At 38.7% G+C, this 26665-nt stretch overlaps 2 protein-coding genes and 1 long non-coding RNA gene across 5 annotated transcripts; 1 reads left to right on the plus strand and 2 right to left on the minus strand.

The window, feature by feature from the left end:
* Positions 1–10498, plus strand: LOC117305909. 2 transcript variants are annotated; one of them, XR_004520745.1, is made up of 3 exons: positions 1–207; positions 9438–9651; positions 10425–10498. It is a non-coding gene; the product is annotated as an uncharacterized LOC117305909 (long non-coding RNA). The 2 variants fall into 2 exon arrangements; XR_004520744.1 differs by having other exon boundaries at positions 10421–10492.
* Positions 2075–26665, minus strand: LOC117305882 (DNA replication licensing factor mcm2-like). Of its 2 annotated transcripts, XM_033790771.1 has the most exons (18): positions 26618–26665; positions 25487–25674; positions 24955–25124; positions 24649–24734; positions 23251–23425; positions 21996–22215; positions 20719–20926; positions 19174–19308; positions 18081–18272; positions 17685–17778; positions 16997–17247; positions 16517–16681; positions 15563–15637; positions 15319–15402; positions 14098–14250; positions 12462–12644; positions 10413–10568; positions 2075–2945 (listed from the first exon to the last, which is right to left on the minus strand). In XM_033790771.1, the coding sequence occupies exons 1-18, from the start codon at positions 26621–26623 to the stop codon at positions 2835–2837; spliced, it is 2652 nt and encodes an 883-aa protein (XP_033646662.1). In that variant the 5' UTR covers positions 26624–26665; the 3' UTR covers positions 2075–2834. The 2 variants fall into 2 exon arrangements, with proteins under 2 accessions (XP_033646662.1, XP_033646669.1); XM_033790778.1 differs by lacking the exons at positions 2075–2945; positions 10413–10568; positions 12462–12644 and adding an exon at positions 13750–14067 and having other exon boundaries at positions 14128–14250.
* Positions 5722–8979, minus strand: LOC117305898 (probable ATP-dependent DNA helicase RecS). Its single transcript, XM_033790790.1, has 2 exons — positions 8442–8979; positions 5722–6317 (listed from the first exon to the last, which is right to left on the minus strand). Exons 1-2 carry the CDS (start codon positions 8669–8671, stop codon positions 6227–6229), a joined length of 321 nt encoding a protein of 106 aa, XP_033646681.1. The 5' UTR covers positions 8672–8979; the 3' UTR covers positions 5722–6226.

Genomic DNA, 26665 nt, shown 5'->3' on the forward strand with positions numbered 1-26665 from the left:
CTATAGGTTCTAGGAACGCACACGAGCTTTGTTGACAGTGAACGCTCTCGAGGGAAGGTCATGAGTGACGTCACGGATAGCAGCTAGACAAAAGGTCATGTTCAAGTGTCATGACTGAAAATGCGGAACTGGTTTTAAAACTGTAGTTTTTTAATAGGAAATACCCCTGAATGGACATTCCGTTGGAATCTACTTCTTAGAAATAATGTAAGTTATCAACGATTTATGTACCAATTCTCGTATATATGTTTGTCAATATTTTTAGGAAATAAAATGTAAACTTTATTGCACTTTCTGCTTGTGAAGGATTTCTAGCCATGACTAGAAACTTCACTCAGTAATCACTATATATATACATATTGTGTGGTGATTATAAAATATGTGGTGGAATTTTGAGGCCGATCCGGAGGGTGTGCGTTCAACTAACCCCTTTAGCCTACAAAAACAATCAAATGGTGAACTTTACAACTCGCACGCCCACCTTTCGATCGGTTTTTTTTTTTTTTTTCGAAATTGGTTTGACCAAACCAACCCACCCCAAATTTCATAATATTATAATCTATACACTAAAAAACAAAGTAATGCCTCAAATCAACCACATATCAAGGTCTCCAAAATCAATAGTTTCTCTTTCTAAAACAACAAACTTTGATGGTCTTGGCCAGCCAATTATTTTGTCTTCCTCCTTCCTTTTTCGTTTCTAATATTTTGTTCAAACTTTCAACTGTGTTATTGTCAATATATTATATCTGAGAACGTCAAATTAATATGAAACAATGGACAGTAATAGCGAACATCTGATATGTAAAATGTTTTGAAACACGGGTTGGCCTATGACTGTTGCGTGTTCAGTGCACAAAACGGGCTTAATCATGCCGGTGTCAGATGCAATTGTGTCCGCCATGCAAAACTGTCCGCCCCAGACACTTTTGCATATGCAATCGTGTCCGGGGCTATGCAAAAACCGTCCGGCGGACATGAACATCAACCTCTCCCCATTACTCGTCACCAAGAAAAGTTTTTTGCTAATAAATATTTTGAGTAATTACCAATAGTGTCCACTGCCTCATTACTCCCTGGGAAAAGGAAGCCATTAAAGAACAACCTCAACAAGAGTCAAAAGCCAGTGTGAATTAGGCACTAGTACAGATTTACGATTCACCTGGAGGCATGCGCCACCTACAACCAAAACTGTTGCGATAAACAGTTGAACAAGAAAATCAATAAAATTTGTATTATAACCAAATGTATACATAGGCCATACATAAAATTGGTGCCATACAACATAATTAATTTCTCAACTTAAAACTCAACAACTAAAATAAAAGTGACAAATACTTCATTTCAGTACCAAAAAAACAAGAAATTTATTGTGTTCACAACGATCAATAATGTTCTAAAGCATTGACTGGTATTTACATTCCATGCTTAGTGTTTGATAAACCACTAAAGGAACATTTTCAATTTCCAGAAATGCTTTTTGCAAGCCTGCTTTTACCAAGTCAAAAATTCAAAATGTTCGAAAGTGAGTGCCCTTTTCTTAAGAACTAATGGGAGACTTTCTGGGACGATAGAGGGCAGCAGACTTACCGCGTAAATCCATTGTTCTCAGAATTATGCGCATGTTCAGAACTACGTAAACAATGGAAATTTACCCGGTATGTCTGCTGCCGCCTAGCGTTGGAAAGTCTCCTATTGGCAGCTAAGCTGTCAGACCGATGTATAGTATCAACTGAAATCTAGAAAAAGATAACAAAATGATAATTACACTGATTCATGGTTTCGCTACAAGATGACACAACCTCCATGATCTGTGTGGACACTTGAAGTGTGTCAAAATATTTACATGGTTTAAGAAATGTACAGATGCATAATAATTGTGGTGTGTAACTTCATTCGATCCATTTAATGTAATATCCATTTTTAGAAAACTTATATCAAACCAGTACATGTGTGTGCTGCCGTCGATTTCACCAAATTTACTCAACGTTGGATTAATCTTAGGAACTTATGACGAGTTAAATTCCGTATCCATAGACGTTAGGATGCATTGAACCCATCCCAAGTTAGGACGAGTTACTGGTCCTAACTCGCGTTTCGTGAAATCGGCTGCATGCTCTCTTGCTCAAATTAACTGGGCCCAATTTCAGCGATGTGCTTAAGCTGTGCTTAAGAGATAAACTGCATGCACAAATGTTCAATCTTGGTGCCTGAGTCAAGTGAATACATTTGGAACATTTTTAGCATAAAGCCTTCATTTTAAGCGAAAATTTTATTTTCAAAGAAACAATGTTTCTGCACTGACTGACCGAACAACAATGAAGCATTACAAACTGTACACATTCAATTTATATCACAAAATATCATAATTCTTATTTCAATATATGAACTTTGATGATTTATCAAACATTTGGTAAAAATTCAAAACAATGAAGAAATTCCCAAAGTGGCGTTGGTATCCCATGCCGTCCGCTCAGAACTATAAGGTCATTAATGCAGTTTTTACGGATCTCATAAATTTTGCAGCTCCTGGTTAATGGAGTTTATTAATCAAGAGTGGTCACCAAAGTAATTGTGCCAAAAATAACTAAATGTTAAAATTCAAACTCGATTCGCATTTTTCATTTATCAACCTTTTGATTGTTACGAGTATGAAATTGCAGTTTAAGACCTTACAGCACTTTAGACGACGATGTGTACCTCCCGAGGACAAACTACATGTACACAATGACAAAAGATGCACAAGATACAAAGTGTCTTGGCAAGGCACCAGTCTGACCTAAAGTGCTCCTTGTCCCGTGTTTGTCAATGTCTGGATGAAGACGCCTTCACTCTCAGAGGGTCTGAATTATCAGCTTCCGTCGACTGTCGTGAGTGAATTTATGAGCCTTGAAGATCTCACAGTCAAAGAATTGAACCAAGTTGTGTATGTTTATCTGTCGAGCCTGAAATAAGTGTGAGAATAAGCAAATTTTAGTACACTAGGGAATGAACTTCTTAGAAAACTCACTATTTAGCATAAGGTTCTCTATTTGAGTTACACACCCATTCAATCTTTTACTATCTACTCCTAACTAAATCCACTATTATATTGCATGTCTTTATTCAGAATCAAAAAAAGACATAGGAATTACAATCAAAGAATTCAATAAATAAAGAATATCAAAGTGAGAAGACAATCAGGCAAAGCAAAATAGAACAAACCATTACAGAAGAAAAGAAAAACTCTTAAAGGCAGTGGACACTATTGGTAATTGTCAAAGACTAGCCTTCACAGTTGCTGTTTCTCAACATTGGCATAAAATAACAAACCTGTGAAAATTTGAGCTCAATCGGTCATCGAACTTGCGAGATAATAATGAAAGAAAAAAACGCCCTTGTCACACAAAGTTGTGTGCATTTGGATGATTGATTTTGAGACCTCAAGTTCTAAATCTGAGGTCTCGAAATCAAATTTGCAGCAAATTACTATTTTCTCAAAAACTATGGCAATTCAGAGGGAGCCGTTTCTCACAATGTTTTATACCATCAACCTCTCGTCATTACTCGTCACCAAGAAAGGTTTTATGCTAATAATTATTTTGAGTAATTACCAATAGTGTCCACTGCCTTTAAATATATTTATTATACAAATAAGTATTGCTAGACATCAAAAAGAAAAATGCTGTCTGAAACAGCCCAAAACCCCAACCCCCAAATATAGACAAGTACACCACAAGTATCGTATGAAATGATCTGAAGTTCCTATCTAAAGAAAAACAAGTTAATTAGAGCAAAGTGCCAAACAGACAAATTATTTCATACTAGAACTAGAACAAAAATCATTTGGGCAACTGTGACTGTAATAATAATAGCATAGTAATACCGTTAATTATACATTTTCGAAAGGTTACGGTGCGCCGCCGAGATGAACTCCAGTGAAGATCAAATATAACAAGGAAATATAAGTTAGGAATCTCAAGATAAAAAAAGATGATAATAATAATAATAGTAACAACAAATTCTTATATAGCGCATTTCACAATAAACCGTATCAATGCGCTTTATATTAGTGCCCTGGTCACTGGGCCAATAACATCCCTTTAATCTTTCTCAGCTCCCTATATAGTCTTGGTGCAAGACGTTTCTCGTTTCCCTTTTCACGCACACCGCGGCCAATTCACCAACAGCGCCCGCACCGACTCAATCCGCACCGACTCACGTGACTTAGTTCACTCACCGCTCCCCCGGAGAAACGTCTTGGTCCGTGTACATGTTTGAGTTATGTGACCTCCGTATACATATTCAACGTGTGGGTCAACAAAATACTACGCACGCGCACAACTGGAAACAGAGAAGCGGGCCAGCCTGGTAACCTGCATGCATCGTTGTCCGAGTAAACATCGCTGCTGCCGCGGGGACCCGGGAAATGCACATGTGCGTTTGTTGTTGTGCGGTGGAAATCCGAAAAGTTTGATTATAATAACAATGGCTTCCCTGGCCACTGGACCGCCGCCGGGCCGTGGCCGCCTCGGCAAAACTCGATGGTGTTTATTTGCGGCAGAGAACTTGTTACTTGTAGAAGATATTGCCAATAATTTCGAAATTAAAGAAAGACAGTCAGTTATTATCGGTATTAAGCACAATTTTGGGAGAAAAAATCACACCAATCGCCAGTATGAATATATGTGAACAATGTGATTCCAAAGATGCCAAGTGGCGAAAGGGCAAAGTGATAGGGAACGAAATTAAACAACAGTTCTCGGCAAATGTTGGTTGACATCCAAATGTTCACTAAGTTGGTAATGTCTTATAAGTTATTGTACACTACACTAACTTCTGAAGAAATTTAAGTCGTAACCACACTGCTTCTCTAAGAAATGCAACTCTTCTTATAAAATCTTTTGTGATTATTTAAAAATCAAATGTCTCTTTGTTTTTTTCCTGTGGCAAGTTTCATTAAAAGCAAGAGATATAATTTAAATGCGAAAAGGGACTCATTAGCCCTTTCAAAAACAACGTGAATTACTGCAAGATAACCGGGCCAGACAAAATTTGACTGGTCTTTTGATCATTGTTTGGACAGTGTGTGTACAGCTTAAAGTTTGCTAATAATAGTCCACACTTGATTGAATCTGAACAAAGATACAAAACAGATAAGTGTTTCATTGATTGAAAGACATTCATTTTAATAACATCCATTTCAAGTGCCATCAAAATAGTTATGTACATATTTACATGTATTTTTTAGTGAAAGAACTTGTATGTAAAACTTAAAACAACAGATGAAGCCTTTGTAACTCAATTGTAAATAGTTGCAGGTAATCATTTAAATTTTGAAAGGTATACATTTACTGCCTATTAGTTGATGCTGTCCAGTGATATATAGCCACATACATGTAAACTGTTTTTGACTAGGAATTTACATGTGACCAGCACACCACAAGATAAAACTATGTCTCAGTCTGACTTCATGTGCAAGAGACAGTAACTTGTTGGTTGTTACAGTAACAAAAGGCTATGCACAATGTGTCAGTTGCTTTTCAAAATCATCATTTGCTACTCAATATTACCATTCAGGATGCAAAAATGCTGGATGAAATTGTTCACTGCTAGTATACATAGAATGCCATGAAAAAAAGCAGATTTGAATTGAGGTTGGCAAACTACAACATACTATAAAACTTTTTTTTCACCAACAATCTTACTTGGTTGTTAACGTTTTCAGCAGCCTTTTTTTTAAATTTGACTACATGTTGAGCAGTTTGAAAAAGAAAAAAACAAGAAGACCTAATCAACATGTTTTTGTCTTGAACCTTTGGCAATGATACAATAATAGTTGTTTAAAAATTGAGACAAGTTCACTGTGCTTATTATTACAACAGGATGAAGAAAGGACAATCATTGTTTGGTTTCAGTGTAAAAACTCACTGTTCATGAAATTAATATAATAACACATGTTGACTACTTCCCTCTGAAATAGTGTCGTATTGGAGAACACACAGTTCTATCTGAATTGGACTTGTCTTTTGATCATTGTTTGGACAGTGTGCCTACAGCTTAAAGTTTGCTAATAATGGTTCACACTTGATTGAATATGGACATAAACAAATACATGTACACATTGTCATTGACTACAACCAAAAAATCATCATTTAATTGAATATGGTCAAAATTCAAGTGCCATTAAAATAATTATGTACAGTTATTTTTGGTTTTAAAAACAACCTCAGGTGAAAACGTGATATTAAACAATTGACTGGTTCAGGATGGAGCGTAGCTGTCCCAGCTGGCCATAGCACTTCCGGAATGCTGAACTCTTGGTTGATGAATTACCCCTGTTAAATTAAAAAAAAAAAATTATGTTAAGTTAAAAATGTGGATTATCCATAATCTTTTTGACTAAAAGTTCTTGGCTTTTTCCTGTTCACAGTAGAAAAGGAAGTAATTATTATTTGGTTAAAACAATAGCACATACAATGTACATGTATTGATATTTGCAAAACATCATGGAGATAATCTAGCTCTCTTTTAAATGATTAAAATAAAATCCCTTTCATGACATTGCTGCAAACAATTACAAGTATTTTAAAAAGTTGGGTGAAAACAAAACCTTGTAAAGCTTGATTGTCAATTAAGGCCACATGTATACAAAAAATATATGTTGATAGTCCCGGCTTTTCAAAAAAAGAGGGGGATGAGGACTGTTTATTTTTGTATTTATTTTTTCAAAGGTTGCTGCCAAGCATTGTAGTCCAAACTGGCCACAAATTCTCAAGTTTAGAGTCATCACTTTAAATAGTTTTCAAAAGATTAGTGTTGTTTTCAAGTGCACTTGAATTACTCTAGAAACTTGTAGAAATTACAAAATTCCTCATTATACTATAATTTTTAGAGTGCCCTTTATTACCAAGGAGAAAATGAATTGGTACCCTTGCCCTTTGCAAAAAAGGAGCATACATGCCTGAATATTTATAAGCTAAAGCCATTTAAGAGACTATGGAGAATGGTTCACTAAAGAATAGAGGCTGAGCCACCCATGTGAATAGGTCATAAAAACATGAAAGGAATGAAAGCCTGGGCATGCAAAAAGCTTGGTTGAAAGAGCTTGCTGGGTATTAGTTGACAAAGCTTTTCACAAGAAGCCATTCACAGGTCTGTCATAGGGCCACTGATTTTCCGTTTCAGAAAAGTGCAAATTCCGTTTGGCAAAAACATGAATTCCGTTTCAGGCACAAAAAATTCCGTTTCATGTTTAATTAGATAAAAGGTTGTTTAATACCCAGGGACACACTTATAAAAATCAATTTGAGATAAGTTGCACTGTTGACTTCGTAAAATGTTCATTTGAACTGACAAATTTCAAAAAAATACTTTTTTTTATAATTGTGGATTATTTTGTATACTGCTGTTCTAAAAAGGTTGCACTGTGACTGCAGTATCAATGCACATGATGTTATAGACTTGATTCCAAGTCTAAAACTGCAGTTGATTCTCTGCATCAGCCACACTGTAGGCTAATGACAGGAGTGTATCCACAAGAGGGCGCTGTTTCAGCATGATCAAAGACTTGGGAACAAGTCTATGGACGTGACCATTCTCCATCCACAAACAAAATGTCAGCCATTTTGTTTTCGCTTTGGCGACAGAATGTTGACAGTTTACGGTTTTATTTTAGACCTTTCCGAGATGAAAAAACATTGTATGTGTTCTTATAGATCATAGGTAAGCTAGTTTGTGTATTATTGTTGGTAAAAGAGAGGGAGAAAATGCAATTTGGGTGAACAAAAAATGTTTAAAACGTGCCGCGAATAATGCCCTTCGCTTAACCATGTTAACAACGTGTGTACATCATGTGTGTAAACATTGAGGATGGTGTGAAGTAGAACAGAATGATCCACGGTTACGATCATGTACTTTTTAATGGTCTGATTTCTGATGCCTTTTTAGTTTAACAAAAAGAATCTTAATAAAGAATGCAATTTCAATAGTTTTGGCGTCAAGAAAAAAAAAAAAAAAAAAAAAAAATCAAATTTTCTGAAATCCCGTTTTCCGTTTCAAAGGGCGGATTCCGCGAATTCCGTCCGTTTTCCGCGATCGCGGAAAATCAGTGGCCCTACTGTCATAAACTCCAAATGGCATAAAGGAATAACCCTCTAAGTACTTGAGTTGGTAAATAGGTAGAGCAATAAAAATCAGCCACAATACCATTCTTGGAAAAAAGCACTGACTCTTGAGCAATGAATTGAATAGAACATCAATTACTAATTATCAAAGTAGAGATTATAGTTATACACCATATCTACCTTGTTTAAGCCAAGAGACTATGGCAAAACTCTAAAAAAATAATTTAAAAACCTGCCTACCACTATGCTATGTCACTGTGATTTTCTTCAAGATGCCTAAGATTATTGGAATGTCACACAATAGTCAGATAGTAATCATTTTTAAAAGGTACATACCATTTCGATACGCAATGACTTTCGTCAACAAACAATCCACAGCATCTGTTTTTGACCAGCAACAGTAGTTCCTTCCCTTTGCTTGAGCAAAGACTCTCTGGACTTGCAAACAGGATTGAGTACTTGGGCGATTGTTCCAAAACATGATCTGGTATATCCGAAGTAATATCAGCAGCCTCCAGACCGAGTTTGCTTACTCGGTCTAACCATGGAGGAATAAATTCCTCCATGGTCTAACTGATCTACAGCCAGAGCCTTAATTAAGCGGCAAGACGACAACAACCAATGATTTCTCGTCAGCGCCGATGTCGTCGTTATCATGGTTATCGTTTCCACCAACAACACCTTTCAAAAAGTCCACAATAACTGTGGAAGCTTGGAAGATCAAGCTTTTTCCAAACCCCGTTGGTAAATTGATAAATATATCATTACCCTGGGCGAAGAGCGTTAACTTGTTGGCTCTTAAACTTATCAAGACTTAACTTTCTTGCAGCAAAATCGATAGCTTCGTCTACTCTATCAAACGCCATTTTATACTTTGAGGGCTAGAGGTTATAGGGCCCACACGCACAAATGCACCGTCGAAGCTTTTCCATGCGCGACGCTTTTGTTGTCGTCGTTGTATTGTACAAGTAGATGCCATGCCAAGCTGTTCCCACCAAAGACGTACAGATACCAGACTGATGCCGATACTGCTACGTCAGAGTTATGCAGGCCAAGCGCAGCGGCATGGTTGGAATGTGCTCGGAATTTCCCGAGCGATTTGTACACGGACCAAGACGTTTCTCCGGGGGAGCGGTGAGTGAACTAAGTCACGTGAGTCGGTGCGGATTGAGTCGGTGCGGGCGCTGTTGGTGAATTGGCCGCGGTGTGCGTGAAACGGGAAACGAGAAACGTCTTGCACCAAGACTACTCCCTATAGAGAGTATACACCCCCGAGCTGCCGTGGCGCTCTGAAGGCTTTTACATTCACAATATCAATCTCTACCATGGCAGGTACCCATTTATACCCCTGGTTGAAGAGAAGCAATTATAGTAAAGTATCTTGCTCAAGGACGCAAGTGTCACGACCGGGATTCAAACCCTCACTCCGGTGACTTGGCATGATGATTTGAGTCATCATTTGAACTGATGGAAAAGATACAAGCACAAATATTGAGCTACTGAGTGAGTAGCTACTGAGAAAGCCGTGTCACCTGCAAATTTGAAGGTGTGCTGCACTGTCATCTAAATTCTTGTCAAGGTTTGACACTTGGAGGACTCCAGCCAAAATATTACCTTGCGCTTGCCTTTAAGTTTGCCCCACAAGCAAATATAATGGCTTGCGCACACCCCGAGCGTGCCCAATAAACCAACATATCAGCTTGCATGCCCTCAGTGTAGCCAAAAAGCCAACATATCAGCTAGCGCACACCCTTTAAGTTTGGCCCACAATCCAATGGACCGTTCCGGCTTTCCACTAAGCTCCGCCCACCGCACACATGAGCAAGACACATGTACGAACACTCCCAATGACATTCTGCACGATTCTGTTGCGCGTGCCAAATATACGCGCACGCATGACCGAGTTTGTCAGACCACAATCATTGCTGTTATTGGTCAAATGGGTGAATGCGCAGTTTTATTGATATGCCGGATCGGTCCATTACTGGCTTGCGCGTGCACGCACTTTCAGTTTGCCCAACAAGCCAACATAACAGCTTGTATGCCCTCACTTCAGTGTACCCCAAAAGTCAACATTTTCCCTCTCAGTTTGCCCCACACGCCCATATATCACACAACAACAGAATTTTAATTAATAAAAAAAAAAAAATCATAAATTGGCCAAAGTCAATGCAAAATGCATGGCAATCTGTGGATGGTAAACAGGTAGTAATGGCTTCACAGCTTGGTACAAACTAACAATATTTGATATCAACAAATTCAAGGAAAACATCATCTTGGAAATTGTTTTTCTTTTTTCTTCCGTACCTTGTCAGCTAGATCTTTGTCGGATATTTCGATGACATCTTGGTCGGCACCATAACGAGTCCGATAAAACGTTGCCTGCTCCGTCACAAGTTGCTTCAAGATGAACAGGAGAAGCTCGTTGTTGTCTCGACGGAAGCTTAGATATCTTGAGAAATTCTACAAGAAAAGAGAAAGACATTGATGTAAACAAACAAAACTAATCTACACAAAAGATCTACCTGAACGCAAGTAAAACTAGACATAATTGCATTTGTACACAAATGCAGAGCTGTTTCGTTAACAAAATTTTCAATTTTTGTCCACTTAATTTGAAATTCTCTTTGCATTAAAGAAGTTATGACCAATCCAGCCTATTAAAAAAGAAATTTGGATTATACCATGTTCGGATAGCATTTTACGATTTAAAGGTGCAAAAATGGAAAAAATCATAAAAAATCTTGTGATGACGTCAATATGACGTCATTTCACAATTCACGAGAACCTGCCAATATCTAACAATCTACAAAGTTTCGACAAAATCGCGTCATTACTTCGAGAGTTATACAACTTCAAAAAGTGCCCCTTTAAGGCCGCGTCACGTGATCCTCGATGACGTCATTGATCTGAAAATTCACACATATGATGGCTGCCTGACAGTTAACGTGTGTGTAAAATTTGAAGTGATTACAAAAAACTTCACCCCACACATCTTCAAAAAGTCCATTTTGACGAGTTTTCAACCTGCCGCTAGAGGGCGCTGTTGCAATTTGTGACGTCATCAATATTTTTTTTGAACTGCCCACCCTTGCTAGACACTTACGTCCTGGAAAGCAACTTCATAACTTTTACCACTTTTGAGTTACAGGGCACTTCCGTTTTTTGCCCGTTTCAACCGGAAGTAGAGGTCATGTGAGGTCACGCACACGAAACAAAATGAAGACCTAATTTATCCCTACCACATCCCGCAAACAGAAACCTACGGTCTCGTTTGGCTGATTTGATATAGATTTTCAAACATTTAACATAAAACACCTTTAAGATGACGTCACGTGACCGCTGAGGACGTCATCATGACATCCTTGCTTTAGGATCATTATTGCACCATAGCCTTCAATCCCTGAAAGTTTCATTGCAATTGCTCTTTGGGAACTATGCAAAAAATTGCGAGTACTGAATCAGACAAATAAAAAAAAAAACAATAATAAAAAAAACTTTAACAAAAACAAGAGCTGTTTCGCTGCGCTTCGCTACGAAACAGCTAATAAAACAATAAGAGTTTTCTTCTTTCCAGATTTCATGATTTATGAATATATTTAAAGGGTCTGGGTACTTTTTGCAGGACACAAAACACAATGTCCAAAGATTTACATTAAAATAACACAGATTGAAAATAATGAAGGTAGAAAGCTTCCCTTGAAATATTACTTACTGAGGTCCTTTGGTTTTCGAGAAATGAGTAAATTAAAGGCAGTGGACACTTTTGGTAATTACTCAAAATAATTATTACCATAAAACCTTGCTTGGTGACAAGTAATGGGGAGAGGTTGGTGGTATAAAACATTGTGAGAAACAGCTCCCTCTGAAGTGCCATAGTTTTGGAGAAAGAAGTAATTTTCCACGAACTTGATTTAGAGACCTCAAGTTTCAAAATCAACCATCTAAACGCACACAACTTCGTGTGACAAGGGCGTTTTCTTCTTTCATTATTATCTCGCAACTTTGATGACCGATTGAGCTCAAATTTTCACAGGTTTGTTATTTTATGCATATGTTGAGATACACCAAGTGAGAAGACTGGTCTTTGACAATTACCAATAGTGTCCACTGCCTTTAAGTCCCAACAATTATTTTCGGAGACATTGCATGACATTGTTTTACTGATTTCTCAAAGACTACAGCACTTTAGCAAGTACAATGTTAAGGGAAGCCTTCTAACATCATTATCTTTAAACCGTGTAGTTAATTGTTAATTGGCCAGTGTGATTTGTGTTACAAAAAGTACCCCAATCTTTTAAGAGCGCATCACTCTAGGGAGTTAGTATTCATAATTCACCCCGTTGGCAACCGTACCTTTCTCATACTTCGCATGACGCTAAACTTCTGCGTATCGATGAAGCTCTCCAGCATGATGCGTATTGCCATGTTTACGTCATCTTCATTCACATACTCTCTGAGATGCATCCGAGCATGAGATTCAGCCATTCGAATCACAGATTCAATGTGTCGGACAGTAATTGGAATACTTCCTGTAGCCTGTAAAGAACAATAGCATAAAGCATTTACAATGCTGGGTTCAACAACAGACAACATTTACCAGTGAGCCGTTTCTCCCAATGTTTCATACTATCAACAGCTTTCCGTTGCTCGTTACCAAGTACGTTTTAATGGTTAACAATTATTTTGAGTCATTACCAAAAGTGTCTGGTGCCACTAAGGAACAATATACAGAATTTGTTTTTGCTAACAAAACCGTTGCTGGCAGTTGCAATCCACCATGTACATAAGCTGACACACCTGTACAGATCGATCAGCCATCTGGGCCACGAGAAATAGTGGGAAAAACGATGACACATTTTGCATGACATCGATTCAAAAAAAGAAACTGAATAAAACGCTCACTTAGTGATTAACTCCAAACAAGAAATTAGTTTTAATTATTTCTCATCAAATATGACATTTCAGACAGAAATATTTCAATGGATGGTAACTATCGTCATCATTAGACCATGTAACTTTTATGTAAATCTGTGATCTTAAAGACAGTGGACAGTCAAAGTTGTAAGATAATAATGAAAGAAAAAACACCCTTGTCACACGAAGTTGTGTGCTTTCAGATGCTTGATTTCAATACCTCAAATTCTAAATCCGAGGTCACAAAATCAAGCTCATGGAAAACTACTGTGTTTTATACTATTAACAGCTCCCCATTACTCGTTACCAAATAGATTTTTTGCTAATAATTATTTTGAGTATTAATTCACACTACACTAACCATAGATTCTCTCCTGAGCTCAGAGTACATGTTAGCTACTTTAATTCACACTACACTAACCATAGATTCTCTCCTGAGCTCAGAGTACATGTTAGCTACTTTAATTCACACTACACTAACCATAGATTCTCTCCTGAGCTCAGAGTACATGTTAGCTACTTTAATTCACACTACACTGACCATAGATTCTCTCCTGAGCTCAGAGTACATGTTAGCTACTTTAATTCACACTACACTAACCATAGATTCTCTCCTGAGCTCAGAGTACATGTTAGCTACTTTCATTCACACTACACTAACCATAGATTCTCTCCTGAGCTCAGAGTTAGCTACTTTAATTCACACTACACTGACCATAGATTCTCTCCTGAGCTCAGAGTACATGTTAGCTACTTTAATTCACACTACACTAACCATAGATTCTCTCCTGAGCTCAGAGTACATGTTAGCTACTTTAATTCACACTACACTAACCATAGATTCTCTCCTGAGCTCAGAGTACATGTTAGCTACTTTAATTCACACTACACTGACCATAGATTCTCTCCTGAGCTCAGAGTACATGTTAGCTACTTTAATTCACACTACACTGACCATAGATTCTCTCCTGAGCTCAGAGTACATGTTAGCTACTTTAATTCACACTACACTGACCATAGATTCTCTCCTGAGCTCAGAGTACATGTTAGCTACTTTAATTCACACTACACTAACCATAGATTCTCTCCTGAGCTCAGAATACATCTTAGCTACTTTATCCTGATCCATGCGATGTAACTTGGGATGAACCTTCTCCTTGGCATAAATGATGTACTTCTTGAGCAGTTCTTGGGGGATCTTCTCTAAACCTGAGGTTGTAGGCAGCTCCTGAGTTGACAAAATACAAATAATAACGATTCAATTTTTTATTGTGGCGCACGCAGCTCTATCACTCAACGGAGCTTCAAAGCTAAAGAAGACAATTTTACAGCCAACTTGGAAACAAAAGATAAAATAAATTCTTTTCCTATGTCTGACCTCTTATGTCCCTCAACAAATACATACATGTACCTAATTAAAAACGATTATTCGTATATCATAAAATTAATAATTCATAAAAATGATTAATATGTAGAAAACGATAATATTTTCAATAATAGTGCACATTAATATATAAAAAGTATTGACAGCAGGGATAGACTCTCAGCATGATATGGTGCATTGGTGTTGAAACTTCCTGTAGATCCAGAAAAAAAAACCTTGGGAAGCAACAATTTTAAGAGCAACAGATTTCCACATAAAATTTGTAGTCTTCTAACAGATTTCAAGGTTTGCGGATAACTCCAGATACCGACCAGACCCGCATTCATTTCACACAGAGATTCGCAGTCGATTCAAATGCACATTAACACATATTACATATGAATAAAAACAACACTTAACGATGAAAATTATCACCATACAGCAGTTGGTATGACACTGATCTGAAATTGCAAAGGTCCTGGGTTCGAATCCCAACCGAGTAATATGCCTGTGATTTTGTTTACAGAACTTGGGTAAGTACTGAATATAATACAGCGCTAACACACATCAGTGTATATGGGTAAAAACCAAAATAAATAAAAGGAAACCAGTTGACAATTACTAACATAAAAAGAAAAGAAAAAAAGTTGTTTGCTAAAAACAAAACAATTTCATGGAGCTGCTATAAGCAGAGAATTGTGCTTAGTATTTTCCTGCTAAACAAAAGTGAGCATGATACCAGTCACAACTGGTGCATGTAAAATGGTATTTTGGCTGGTTACCGCATATTTTGCTGTGCTTAGTTATTTTTGTGTTTAAGCAGCACTATGAAACTGGGCCCATTAGAGATGTACAAACAGTTTGCACACTTCTAGTATTTCCTGCAGTTTGTGCTAAGTACTTTAGGTTTTCCAGATTAAATAGAATACTCACAGGTAGGTTCTCTTCCAGCTCTCCGCTATTTGATGGATGATGTCTGATATGACTGTCCGTCACAAACTTTGCTAACATCTCATCCTAAACACACAAACAACAAGAATGATAAATAGATGTTAATTTTTTTTAAAGAATATAATTAGGTTTTTACCATTACACTGATGTGTATTACTCAGTACTTTCCGAAGAATTTCATAGGCAAGGAACTCAAAGGAAAACTCAGAAAGCTGTAAATAGTTACCTTAACTGGATCCACAATGTCTCGTACCACGCACAATATGTCAAAACGGGACAAAATAGGTTCTGTAAGATCAACCTGGACAGAAAAAGTAAAAACATGTTATAGATATAAACTTGCTTCAGGATTAAAGAATACTATTTTTGTTTTGACCAGTACACCTATGAGTGTAAGCACTGTATCTTCAGTACTTTCTCCCCAGAGTCCTGTGAAAAAAAATAGTAGCTAAGGAAAACATAGTTTTGCTTACTAGAATAAGGTTAACAACCAAAATACCAGGTCACAAGTACAATCTGTGACTGGTAACCTGCTCATTTTTGCTAAGCAGAAAACTGTTGAGCAATGAGTTTTTCCCACCGGATGCTCTCCTACATCTACTTTAACACTGTTTTCCTCTTTTACAGAAGTAAACTTCCTTACTACCCCCCAAAAAGACAGAAATTCTCAAAGAATTCCTGCGATTCCCAGAATACAACGAAGACATAATAGGGGGCGGGGGGCTTAAAGACACTGGACACTGTTGGTTATTGTCTAAGACTAGTCTTCTATATCTCAACATATGCATAAAACAACTAACCTGTGAAAATTTGAGCTCAATCAGTCACCGAAGTTGCGAGATAATAATGAAAGAAAAAACACCCTTGTCACACAAAGTTGTGTGCTTTCAGATGCTCGATTTCGAGACATCAAATTCTAATTCTGAGGTCTCAAAATCAAATTCATGGACAATTACTTATTTCTTGAAAACTACGTTACTTTAGAGGGAGCCGTTTCTCACAATGTTTTATACTATCAACAGCTCCCCATTACTTGTTCCCAAGTAAGGTTTTATGCTAATAATTATTTTGAGTAATTACCAATAGTGTCCACTGCCTTTAAACTATGCCACATATTGAGCACCAAATGAGGGCCATTTATTACAGTTCCACCCTGGTTTCTGCTTAAATTACTACTTACGTTTTCTGAGAATGTCATAGATTGATTGTATCGTCCTCCAATAGGGTTAGCGGCGGCCATGATGCAGCATCGGGCATGCAGAGACGTGACGATACCAGCCTTAGATATAGAGATACTCTGTTGTTCCATAGCTTCATGTATACTGGTTCGATCATTGTCGTTCATCTAAAGTGTTCAATAAGGGAGAATTAGGGTTTTTTAGTTCCTATTTTTTCCCTATCTTTTACCCCTTTCAGAGAGACCCGCCAGAGTCCTGAAAACCTGACTTTGCCGCAGTTAGTTTTGCCACGCTGAGGCCACTTCACCTCGTGAGTCCGTCGATCCAGCTGAGTTTTGGTCGTCCAACCCCGCGACAGTCTCCAAGAGGGGTTCCATCAAGCACTGCTGCTGCAAGACCACCCTGGCATACTGAATGGCCAAGCCAAGCAACATTTACACAACTCAATTTAGATATAAACTCAATTGATGAATCCCTCTTACCTTATCGAACTCGTCGATGATACAAACTCCCTTATCAGCCAAGACCAAGGCCCCAGCTTCTAGCGTCCATTCCCTTGAGACGGGATTTCTCTGGACATACGCGGTCAGACCGACGGCCGAAGCACCTTGACCGGTGGTGAATACTGCCCTGCTAGCCGTCTTCTCAACATACTTCAAGAATTGTGACTTGGCTGTACCAGGATCACCGCAAAGGAGAATGTTGATGTCACCACGGACCTTGTGTTTCTGACCTGCGTAAACAAAATGAACAATCATCAGTGAGACTAGAGGGCAGGGTATAGCACTCCTACTGGAAGACACCCTTGTAATCCCCTATACTGCCACCAAAACAAATGGTCAACGAAGTTTTTCAAATTGCTGGACCTCATTTATGGAACAATCTCCCTCTCCACTCAAAAACATTTCAGTTCATTTCATCGTATATGTAATTATTCTTTTGTTCCTCTGAGCGCTTAGAGACTTTCTTTTGGAGGTGTTAGGCGCTATACAAATGCAGTTGTTTTTATTGTATTAATTTTTGTAAATGTCAAGACCAGTATCTTCACTTGGTGTATCGCAACATATATGCATAAAAAGAAAAACCTGTAAAAATTTTGGCTCAATTGGTCATCAAAGTTGTAAGAAAAGAACCGACCAACAGCACAAACATATAAATGACGAATCTTACCAGGGTTTTTGGGTTCACCTCCAAACAGGGCTAAAGAGAGACCCCTCTTGATGTCATCATGGCCATATATGGAAGGTGCAATACTACAAAATATCTGAAATTGCAAATCGGAACAAATTTAATCCATCAGTGGGTTTAAAAAAAAAAAAGGTTTCATTGTTTTTTCTTTACAGACAATTTTGGAAGGGTGGGTCAAACCAATTTTGAAGGAAATCAAAATTGTTGAACATTGACTATTCTGAATAGACCTTTAGAAATCATGAGCGCTACAGAGCCTGCGAGAAAGCGCTACATAACAAATTAGTATTTGCAATACTATAATAATGAAACACCAGAAATTCTAAAAGTAAAATTTAAAAAGAAAATCTTTGTAGTTGTTTATTATTTGAATCCTACCCTTTCTCCGATGCGTTCATCTTTAGATAGAGCAACAATTGCTTTGACGTCTTCATCGGTCATGCTCCCGACCGCCATCTTGTCGTCTTTCTTAGTGATGTAGTTAGCTTGGATGACCGTAGCAAACACTGGGAAACCATTGGCTGTGTTTAACGAGCCGTCGTAGTTATTGTGATAAACGCCAGTCAATTCCTGAAAGTACAAATTGTATGATTGTCATTATACATGTAGTATAACAGCTTCGAGAATCATTACCAACAAAAAAGTCTGGAACTTGGATACAAATTCAAAGGTTTGTTGAAATGATGCTATTTCTACCGTTTGGTAACCCCCTGGGGTTATAGATTCCAAGGAGCTTTTGGAAACAGTATACAAAGCACTAGAGAAGTTGACCAATGAGCAGGATTTCTTTATTTGTGGAAAACATTTTGTCTGATTTTCTTCACCAGGGCGACATATAAACTCTGAATTCAGACAAAAGTTTGAACAATCCCATCCCTGTATAATACCTCTGAGAGCTTGAGGTGTGATTGTCATTGAGCGATCTAGGACGGCAGACTCCAGTTCTGTTATTTACACAGCATGCTGGCTCGAATCCTGCCCTGGTCAGGGTCAGTGTGACGCTTGTGTCCTTGGGCAAACCACTTTATCATAATTGCTTCTCTCCACCCAGTAATACAAATGGGGTACCGGCGGGTTGGGGAGTTAAGGCCCAGTCACACAGACCCCGATAACCAGACACAAAACCGATACGATAAAAATGCATGCCCTCGATTGGTTGAATTGCTCCACCCAAAATACGCCCAGGCTTATTAACCAATCAAGGGTGTGCATTTTTATTGTTCTCGTTATCGGGGCCTGTGTGAACGGGCCAGTAACCTGCGATGAACTGGCATATTAATATTGTCCCCCACTATGTGGCAGCAAACATTTGGTTCTAAATAATGGCAGACAGAGTTAATAGTTCACAAAGCAAAAAAGGAAAACCACCATCTCTTCAACCATATACATTTAATTCATTTCATTACGAACGCTTTTTTAAGCTCAAAGCATCCAATCCAAGGCAATATGTCCCTTTAAAATTTGAACTCACTATATCATCTCCCGGTTTACAGCTATCCACCAAATCTGACAACAAGATGGCATCCTTGGATCTAGGCAGACGACCAGCAGACACTTTGCCTGGGCTCTCCTGGATAGTAATTCTCTGGTAGTTCTTGTACAAAGTCTGCAAGACAAAAATAAATAAAAAGTCTTGTTTTGCAAAGTTGAATTTTTAGTCAAAAATCAGAAAAAACTTTGATTGGACAAGTCATCTACGTACATAAATGTAGATATATACAATAAAACTAACCTGTGAAAGTTTCATTACAAAGGGTGGTACATTTTTTTGGAATATTGAGTGGTTTAGTCCAAGCAGGAAGAATATTTCATAATTGGAATACACAATCTAGTTATCAAGTTATCAATCAAGTTATTGTCAGTAACACTCAAATTTTGGGGGATAAAAACTGATATTTATTTTCCATAATCACATTATGTCAAAGTGAGATGTTCCTCAAAATGCTTTATACTAATAAAATTTGCTACACTTTGCCAGTCATTTGAATAGTTTTGACTACCAAATGTATTTTGTACAACACAAAACACAACTGCCACAAATTTAAAGATAATGATGGTAGAATGCTTCCCTTAAAATATTACTTGCTGAGGTATTGTAGTCTTTGAGCAATGGGTAAAATAACTTCACAAAAATAATTGTTGTCGCAGTGAGACAAAAATCATTTTGGCATGTGCAACGGATTTACGCGACTCTCCTGAAAACATTGCTCTGTTTTTTTTCACTTTTTTTTCTTCACAAAAACCGTGACGACTAATGAAGCTGAAACTTTTACAGGTAAATTATATAACATACATCTTCAATCACAGGGAGTAGGGATTCATGTCATGGCCAAACAAAATTAATCTACAAAAAGGTATCTAAGGCCGTGTCCGAAACGACGACTTCGGCTACAGCTACGTCTAGATCAGCGCGTCTACCAGTGTTGAAGAATAGCAGACGCGCGCGATCTAGCCGTAGCTGTAGCCGAAGTCGCCGTTTCGGACACGGCCTAGCACCAGTTTCAGACATGCGCTCCAGAGTCGCGTCGAACGAAACTGTGAATTATGTACATGAAAGTTTGACATCTAAAACAGTTAGGAGCGACTGGAAGCGCTAGAAGTCGAAAGATTGAATGTTGCAGTCAGTCAGAACGACTCTGGAGCGCTTTGGTTTCAGACGTCGATCTTGTCATGAGCCATACCTAATGTAAATGTTATGTTAAGTTCGGGTCGACCCAGAGTCACTTCTAATCTATTTGGTTCGGCACAACTCTGTGAAGCGCCTATCTGAACCGGGTGTAACCATAGAGTTATATATAAGAACTAGAGGGTGCACTGGTGATGCTTCATGCACAAAGGCGACTGGACCGCAAGGAGACACGCGCTCGCCATTCTGTAGGGCCGTAGAATATGAAACACACGTTGGAATATGTGTTTATTGAACACTAGAAAATGGCCGCCTGCTCGCATGCCGGGTCGCTTATATAGGCCAGTGCGCCCTCTAGTTCTTATATACAACTCTATGGGTGTAACTCACCTCCTCCATGTTGATTTCAAATGGCCCTCCCGATTGGCACTCTGGACATGACCCCGGTCGCACCTCTTGGTTCTGATTCTGATAGAACGGTCCCAACACAAAGCCGCACTTTGGACAGTTATACTTGATCATGCTGAGCTGAGGCAAGATACCAGTAGCGCTTGTGACTACCCCGCTCGTTCGGATCAACTGGTTCAGATGTAGTTGTCTGGACAGGAGAAGAGGAATATCGTACAAATTTTCATTAATATCAGAAGTAATCATTCTCACTTTCAAGGCACTCCAAGGTTCAGCCCCACCCTACATTCAAAACACTACCCGTACTACAAGACCAGCCGTCGATTTCACAAAACTCTTCCTAACTTAAGACTAATCTTAGGACTTAGGACGAGTCCCAGCCCTGCACTGTAGCATGCAGACATTACGATTAGTCCAATGTTAGGAAGAGTTACTCGTCCTAACTCGAGATAAGACGAGTCCTAACTCTTTGTGAAATCGACGGCAGGTCTTAGATTCACAAGCAACATGCTCCTTGTTCCCCGATCTTGTCTAGCCAGCTACGGGGACAGGGGTTTTTCCATTACAGCACCCAGGCTCTGGAATTCACTCCCTGAGAACCTCAGGGAAATACATAACATCTTCATCTTTCAGCAGCAACTCAAGACACACCTGTTCACACTTGCTTTCCCTAACACTTGAGAATTTCCTCTTTTCCATCTTGACCGGCGCCTTTGAATGATTTTTACACCAGCTTTAGTCCGCCTTTATAAATGCTGTGTAATTATTATTATTCTTATTGAAGATATGATATTCTGACATTCAATAAAACATTGGCTTTGCAAAAGAAACTATTTTAACTCTTTCACTGCAGCCAATCAAACCAGGAACACCGGGGTGAATCCCTTCTCTTTCTCATATAACCCTTTATCACACCACCAGGGACGTTTCAAAGCGCTCAGTAAGTTGTCCTGCAAGGCAAGTGGAGCTACGTTTTGAAGTAAGAGACACATTCCACTGCGTAGCACCATGTAATGGTTTACAAGGTGCTGTGGGTGATGCAATCTGCAGCCATCCAAACCAAAAACACCGTGGCGAGCCCCTTCTCTTTTCTATAAGTGCACTGGGTTCTTTCACAACAGACAGAACCAATGGCTTGGACCAACCCACACTCTGCTGATCAGAAACACCAGGGCCCAATTTCATAGAGCTGCTAAGCACTTGGCTTAGCATGAAATTTTTGTTGAATTGTGAAAAAATGTATTGATTTTTGATCCTACCTGAGTGACCGTAGCTCTTCTACCAGAGGCAACTCAGCAATCCTGACGTGGATCTCCTTGGCGATCTGCTCGTACTTTGGAAACATGTACAGGACGACCTCCTTGGCTGCCTCGTCAAAGATCTTCAGCATCTCAGCTGGAGCCTCGGGTAGGAAGTAAGCGAGAACTTGCTCTTGAGACGCCAAAATATTATAGTCAATGACAAGACTCTCTTTGTTACCTGTAAGATAAAACACAAAAATCCATCTCATCAGATTGATTCATAACAGAAAAGAAACAATTTTTTTTTCAAATTAGCCTTTGTTAAAATCTTATCTTTAAATATGTAGGGTTTAAAATTTTTGAAAATGGTAGAGAATTGGCAACAATTTGACACCCAACACGGTGATTGTGGCAGACAAAAAGCCATGTTGGACATTGATCCATGGGTCAATGTAGATTTTTACTACAAACTCTTTATGTCAAAATATGCATCAGGGCTCAATATTTTATTTTGTGGGGGGGGGGGGGAGACTCGTACCTCAAAATCGCAGGACTCGTCGCTCACAATTTTTACTGGACCGGGATTTTATTAACAAGACCAGAGTCACAATGAGAATAGACTGGAAATTGTGTTTTTTTTAAAGGGTCTGTGTACTTTTTCCTAAACAAAAAACACAATGTCCCCAGATTTACATTAAACTTATACAGTTGAAGATTATGAAAGTAGAAAGCCTCCCTTGAAATTTTAATTACTGAGGTGCTGTAGTTTTTGAGAAATGAGTTAAAAGTAATAATTTTCGTCTCAGTTTTAGCATGTAAAAACGAATCAACCAGTTATGCTATGGTTTTGGTATAATATCATAACTGGTTAATGGGATTTTACATGCTAAATTAATTTTCGTCGTCCTGAGACGAAAAATATTTTGTGACTTGTTTTACTCATTTCTCAAAAACTACACAACCTTAGTTAGTAATATTTGAAGGAAGCTTTCCACTATCATTATCTTCAAACCCTGCAAGTTTAATGTAAATCTGTGGACATTTTGAAAAAGTACCCGAATCCTTTAACACTAAGGGTTCTAAGACATATCGCTTCTATTTTATGGGTGATACTCAGCAGGATTGAAAGATATCAAACTCAACATTTGAACATCATTCTTTTGAAACAAAGATGTTGAACTGACTTGTCCTGTCTCAAGTTTACTGGCCCGACACTGAAACCACCCAAGTGTAAAATTTAAGCCCTGTTTGAAATATTAGGCAAGAGCTGTACCTTCACACATCTGTCGAATCTTCTCTCGATATAAGTTGTGGCCTTTATCGTCGACAAAAGTACGCAGGAAGTTTTTGAAGCGGTTGTATATTTCCAGACGAGGCCCAGCCATGGAGACCCATTCCCTGACGGTGTGTCCCTTCATGTCTTCAAGATTCTCTATACTCTCAATCATCTAAATGAGGTGGGAGGATAAGCAAGAAAGATGGATGAGAAGATAGCAACCAATAAAAAAATTTAAAAATCATCCTTACTCGCAGCTAAGAGCTGAATTGCGAAGGACGCGGCTACAACGTGTTCGAGAAGCAGGCACATCAACCCATATGACCACGGAGCACAGGCAAGATCGAAAGTGTTTGATTTTTCCTGAGGGAGGAAAACCGGATGGTCTGGAAAACCCTCGTGGCACAGCAGAGAACCAACGCCCAACTCAGCTCACTCACATATGGCCCTGGCCGGGAATCGAACCGGGGTCACCTTGGTGAGAGGCGAGCTCTTTACGCACAAGCCAACTATGCCACCCAATATGGGCGGATTAGCAACAAAATGTGCTGTAGCCACGTTGGGCGATGCTGGGCGAGCCAGGCCAGAACTCACAATTTTTGCCCAGCACTCTTGAGCAAAATACACTAAGCCGCCGAGCAGTTTTGATTCCCCCAGACTAATTCAAAGAAATGTCCACTGTGCATTGATCTTAGACACAGCTAATGATATAGAGTATCAAATGGCAAAGAGAACAAACACAATCAAAAGTGCAAACTCAAATTTTGTTGATCAGCTCACCTTTGGTAGACTTCAAATGTTGTTAATTTATATTATAGCCAACCTCTAACTTGATCAAGCTACAACCCCCAAAAATATGGGAGGATTAGCAACAAATATTTGAGGGTTCATTTAGGAGCATCACAAAAGTCTGAATGGTAACAACATTCTAACTGGGTCGGATAAGTATACAGTCTGGCATATGGACCCTTCTGGTCTCCCTTTTAATCAATATCTTTATTCGAGGTGCCAGTCAGAAGCCATTCAACCGTTAGCTGCCGAGTGGCCAGGGATCACACCCAAGTTACGACACAAGCTAATATGTGACCATCCACCACAAATGGGCTGTAAAGTCGCACTTGCACATTGCAGAGCCTATTAAATTGTTTGGGTTTTCAAGAAAACTTTGAGAAATCTGAATAAAAAAATATGTGGCTTTGAGAAATCATAACTTTGTCAAGAAATATCTGATTTAAATGTGGATGGTATCATTTTGAAGCTGATTACACACTCTCTCAAAAAATGCATTAATCCCATAACAGTGAAAGTGTCAACTTTACAGCCCATTGGTGGTGGATGATCACATATTACTATAATTAACCAATACAAATGAAATAACTTTGCTTCTTTATCTACCTCTTCATCATCTTCAACTCCTTCTGCAGCCCTCTCAGCAAGACGTCTCCGCCTCGTTGGCCTCTCATCTTCATCATCACTATCCTCTGAAGTCAGAGAAAATAAAAATGGGTTCAATTAATCAACTATTAACAAATATAAAACTTGGCAGAGCAGAGAACCACAGCACAACTCAACTCACATATTACCCCTGGCCGGGTATCGAACCAGGGTCACAGTGGTAAGAGGCGAGCGCTTTAAGCACAAGCCAACCATGCCCCGACTACACAAGTAAGTACAGTAATATTTGAATGAAACTTGACGTACCGTATAAGAGTCCAGGTCTCATGCGCCCTGTTGCTATGGCTTCCTCCCGATCTCTTTTCCTCATCAGTCTTTCAGCCTCGGCTCTCTCTTCTGGTGCCATAGAATCGTACTCATCTTGATCAAGGTTATTGATGTCATACGTGTCCAGCTCCGGAATGACACGATAGTCTCTGTCAAATAAACATCAAATTATTCTTTTATTTTGGTGATGAAACCAAGTATGCCTCTAGAGCGACCTCACTTAATCACTGTAGCTTGCAAGCCTAAGGAAACCTTTAACAAGGGTGCTCGTTGTGTATGTGAACCCGAAACTTTGGGGTTGACCTCAGCTTACCTGTAGCGTTGCGCGTTATGCAAGGGGTACACTTTACAGAACGCACCTACGAACAAAGCGCATAATTTTGGGTGTCAACTCTCTTTTGTGCGTGTTTGTATACGATTTTGACAACCAAAATGACGGTAGGATAGGCACGTGTGAGTACGCTGCGCGTATTGCAAGGGGTTTATACAAGTTCTATCAGTGATGTCGTACCTTTCCATTCCATCTCCAAACAATTCCTCTCCGTCTTCATCCTCCTCCTGAACGATCTCTTCCTCGCCTCGAATCTCGGATTCATCCTGGAATGGTGGAAGATCACTTCGTCCAGGGCTGCTTGAGGGCGCCCCAATGGAACGATCATGACTTGTTGCATCGGAGAAAGGTCCTGGTGAACTTGGTTCCTGTGGAAAGTCAATATCCAGTGCTTTTTTTTTTTTTTTTTTTTTAGTGGGAACATGGGAAAAAATACAGGATTGGTGGAGCTGACAAAACAGCCAAAGATAGAGGACATGTTTTGTGGGATTAACTAAACATGAAATAACAACCTGTGAAAATTTGGGCTTAAAGGCAGAGGACACTATTGGTAATTACTCAAAATATTTATTAGCATAAAACATTACTTGGTAACAAGTAATGGGGGAGAGGTTGGTAGTAAACGGATAACTTTCCGTATGGCGCCACCACTGTTTCACTCATTTTTACAAAAATGGATATATCAATCAGGTAAATTAGATACTATATTATTTTATTTCGAATGAAAAAGTGGTGGCGCCATACGGAAACTTTTCCACACTTTGTCCCTATTTTTTACTGTAGCAACATAAACCAGCTGTTACGTTTTAACTACAATACAATATTACGATCAATGTTACATACATACAAGACTACGCACAAGGCTTCATTTCAATCAAAGGGAATTGTTTCCGAACAAACAAAAATGATTGCAATCCTTCTATTCTAAAATATTTACGTTTTTATTTCTAGTTTATAAAATACAATTGAGCTTCATAAACTAACGTCATATTCTCTAAGGAATCTCGGACTAAAATTAAACAACAATTTAAATGTTTAGTATGGCATTCACCCCCTTACCAAACCTGTATAATCTAATGCTCCCTTGCTTTGTACACACTAACCTAAAGTTTAAATACCCAACCAACAAACAGACAAAAACAAAGCGAACATGTGCACCGAAATGTTTTGACCATGTTTGTACGACCTTTCACGAATAAAACCGTCACCAAAATGTCCCATGTAATTCTACTGAAATCATTATTTCGTAATATGTATCTCTCAAAGACTATTAAGCCTTTAAAAAAGAGAAATAGTACCGAATATACTTACCGCCATGTCGATGAGATTCCCGCACTTAGATAAATGACACTGAGAGTA

This window comes from Asterias rubens, chromosome 2, assembly GCF_902459465.1.
Source record: "Asterias rubens chromosome 2, eAstRub1.3, whole genome shotgun sequence".
NCBI lineage: Eukaryota > Metazoa > Echinodermata > Asteroidea > Forcipulatida > Asteriidae > Asterias > Asterias rubens.

Excerpts from the sequence above, each read along its gene's own strand:
- LOC117305898 (XM_033790790.1), bottom strand. The coding sequence starts at position 8,671 with ATGGAGGAATTTATTCCTCCATGGTTAGACCGAGTAAGCAAACTCGGT. Across the intron at positions 6,318-8,441 it reads AGTCATTGCGTATCGAAATG|GGGTAATTCATCAACCAAGA; the intron begins GTATGTACCTTT and ends TTAATTTAACAG.
- LOC117305882 (XM_033790771.1), bottom strand. Across the intron at positions 23,426-24,648 it reads GAGTTGAAGATGATGAAGAG|ATGATTGAGAGTATAGAGAA; the intron begins GTAGATAAAGAA and ends CACCTCATTTAG. Across the intron at positions 16,682-16,996 it reads TCATCGACGAGTTCGATAAG|ATGAACGACAATGATCGAAC; the intron begins GTAAGAGGGATT and ends TGAACACTTTAG.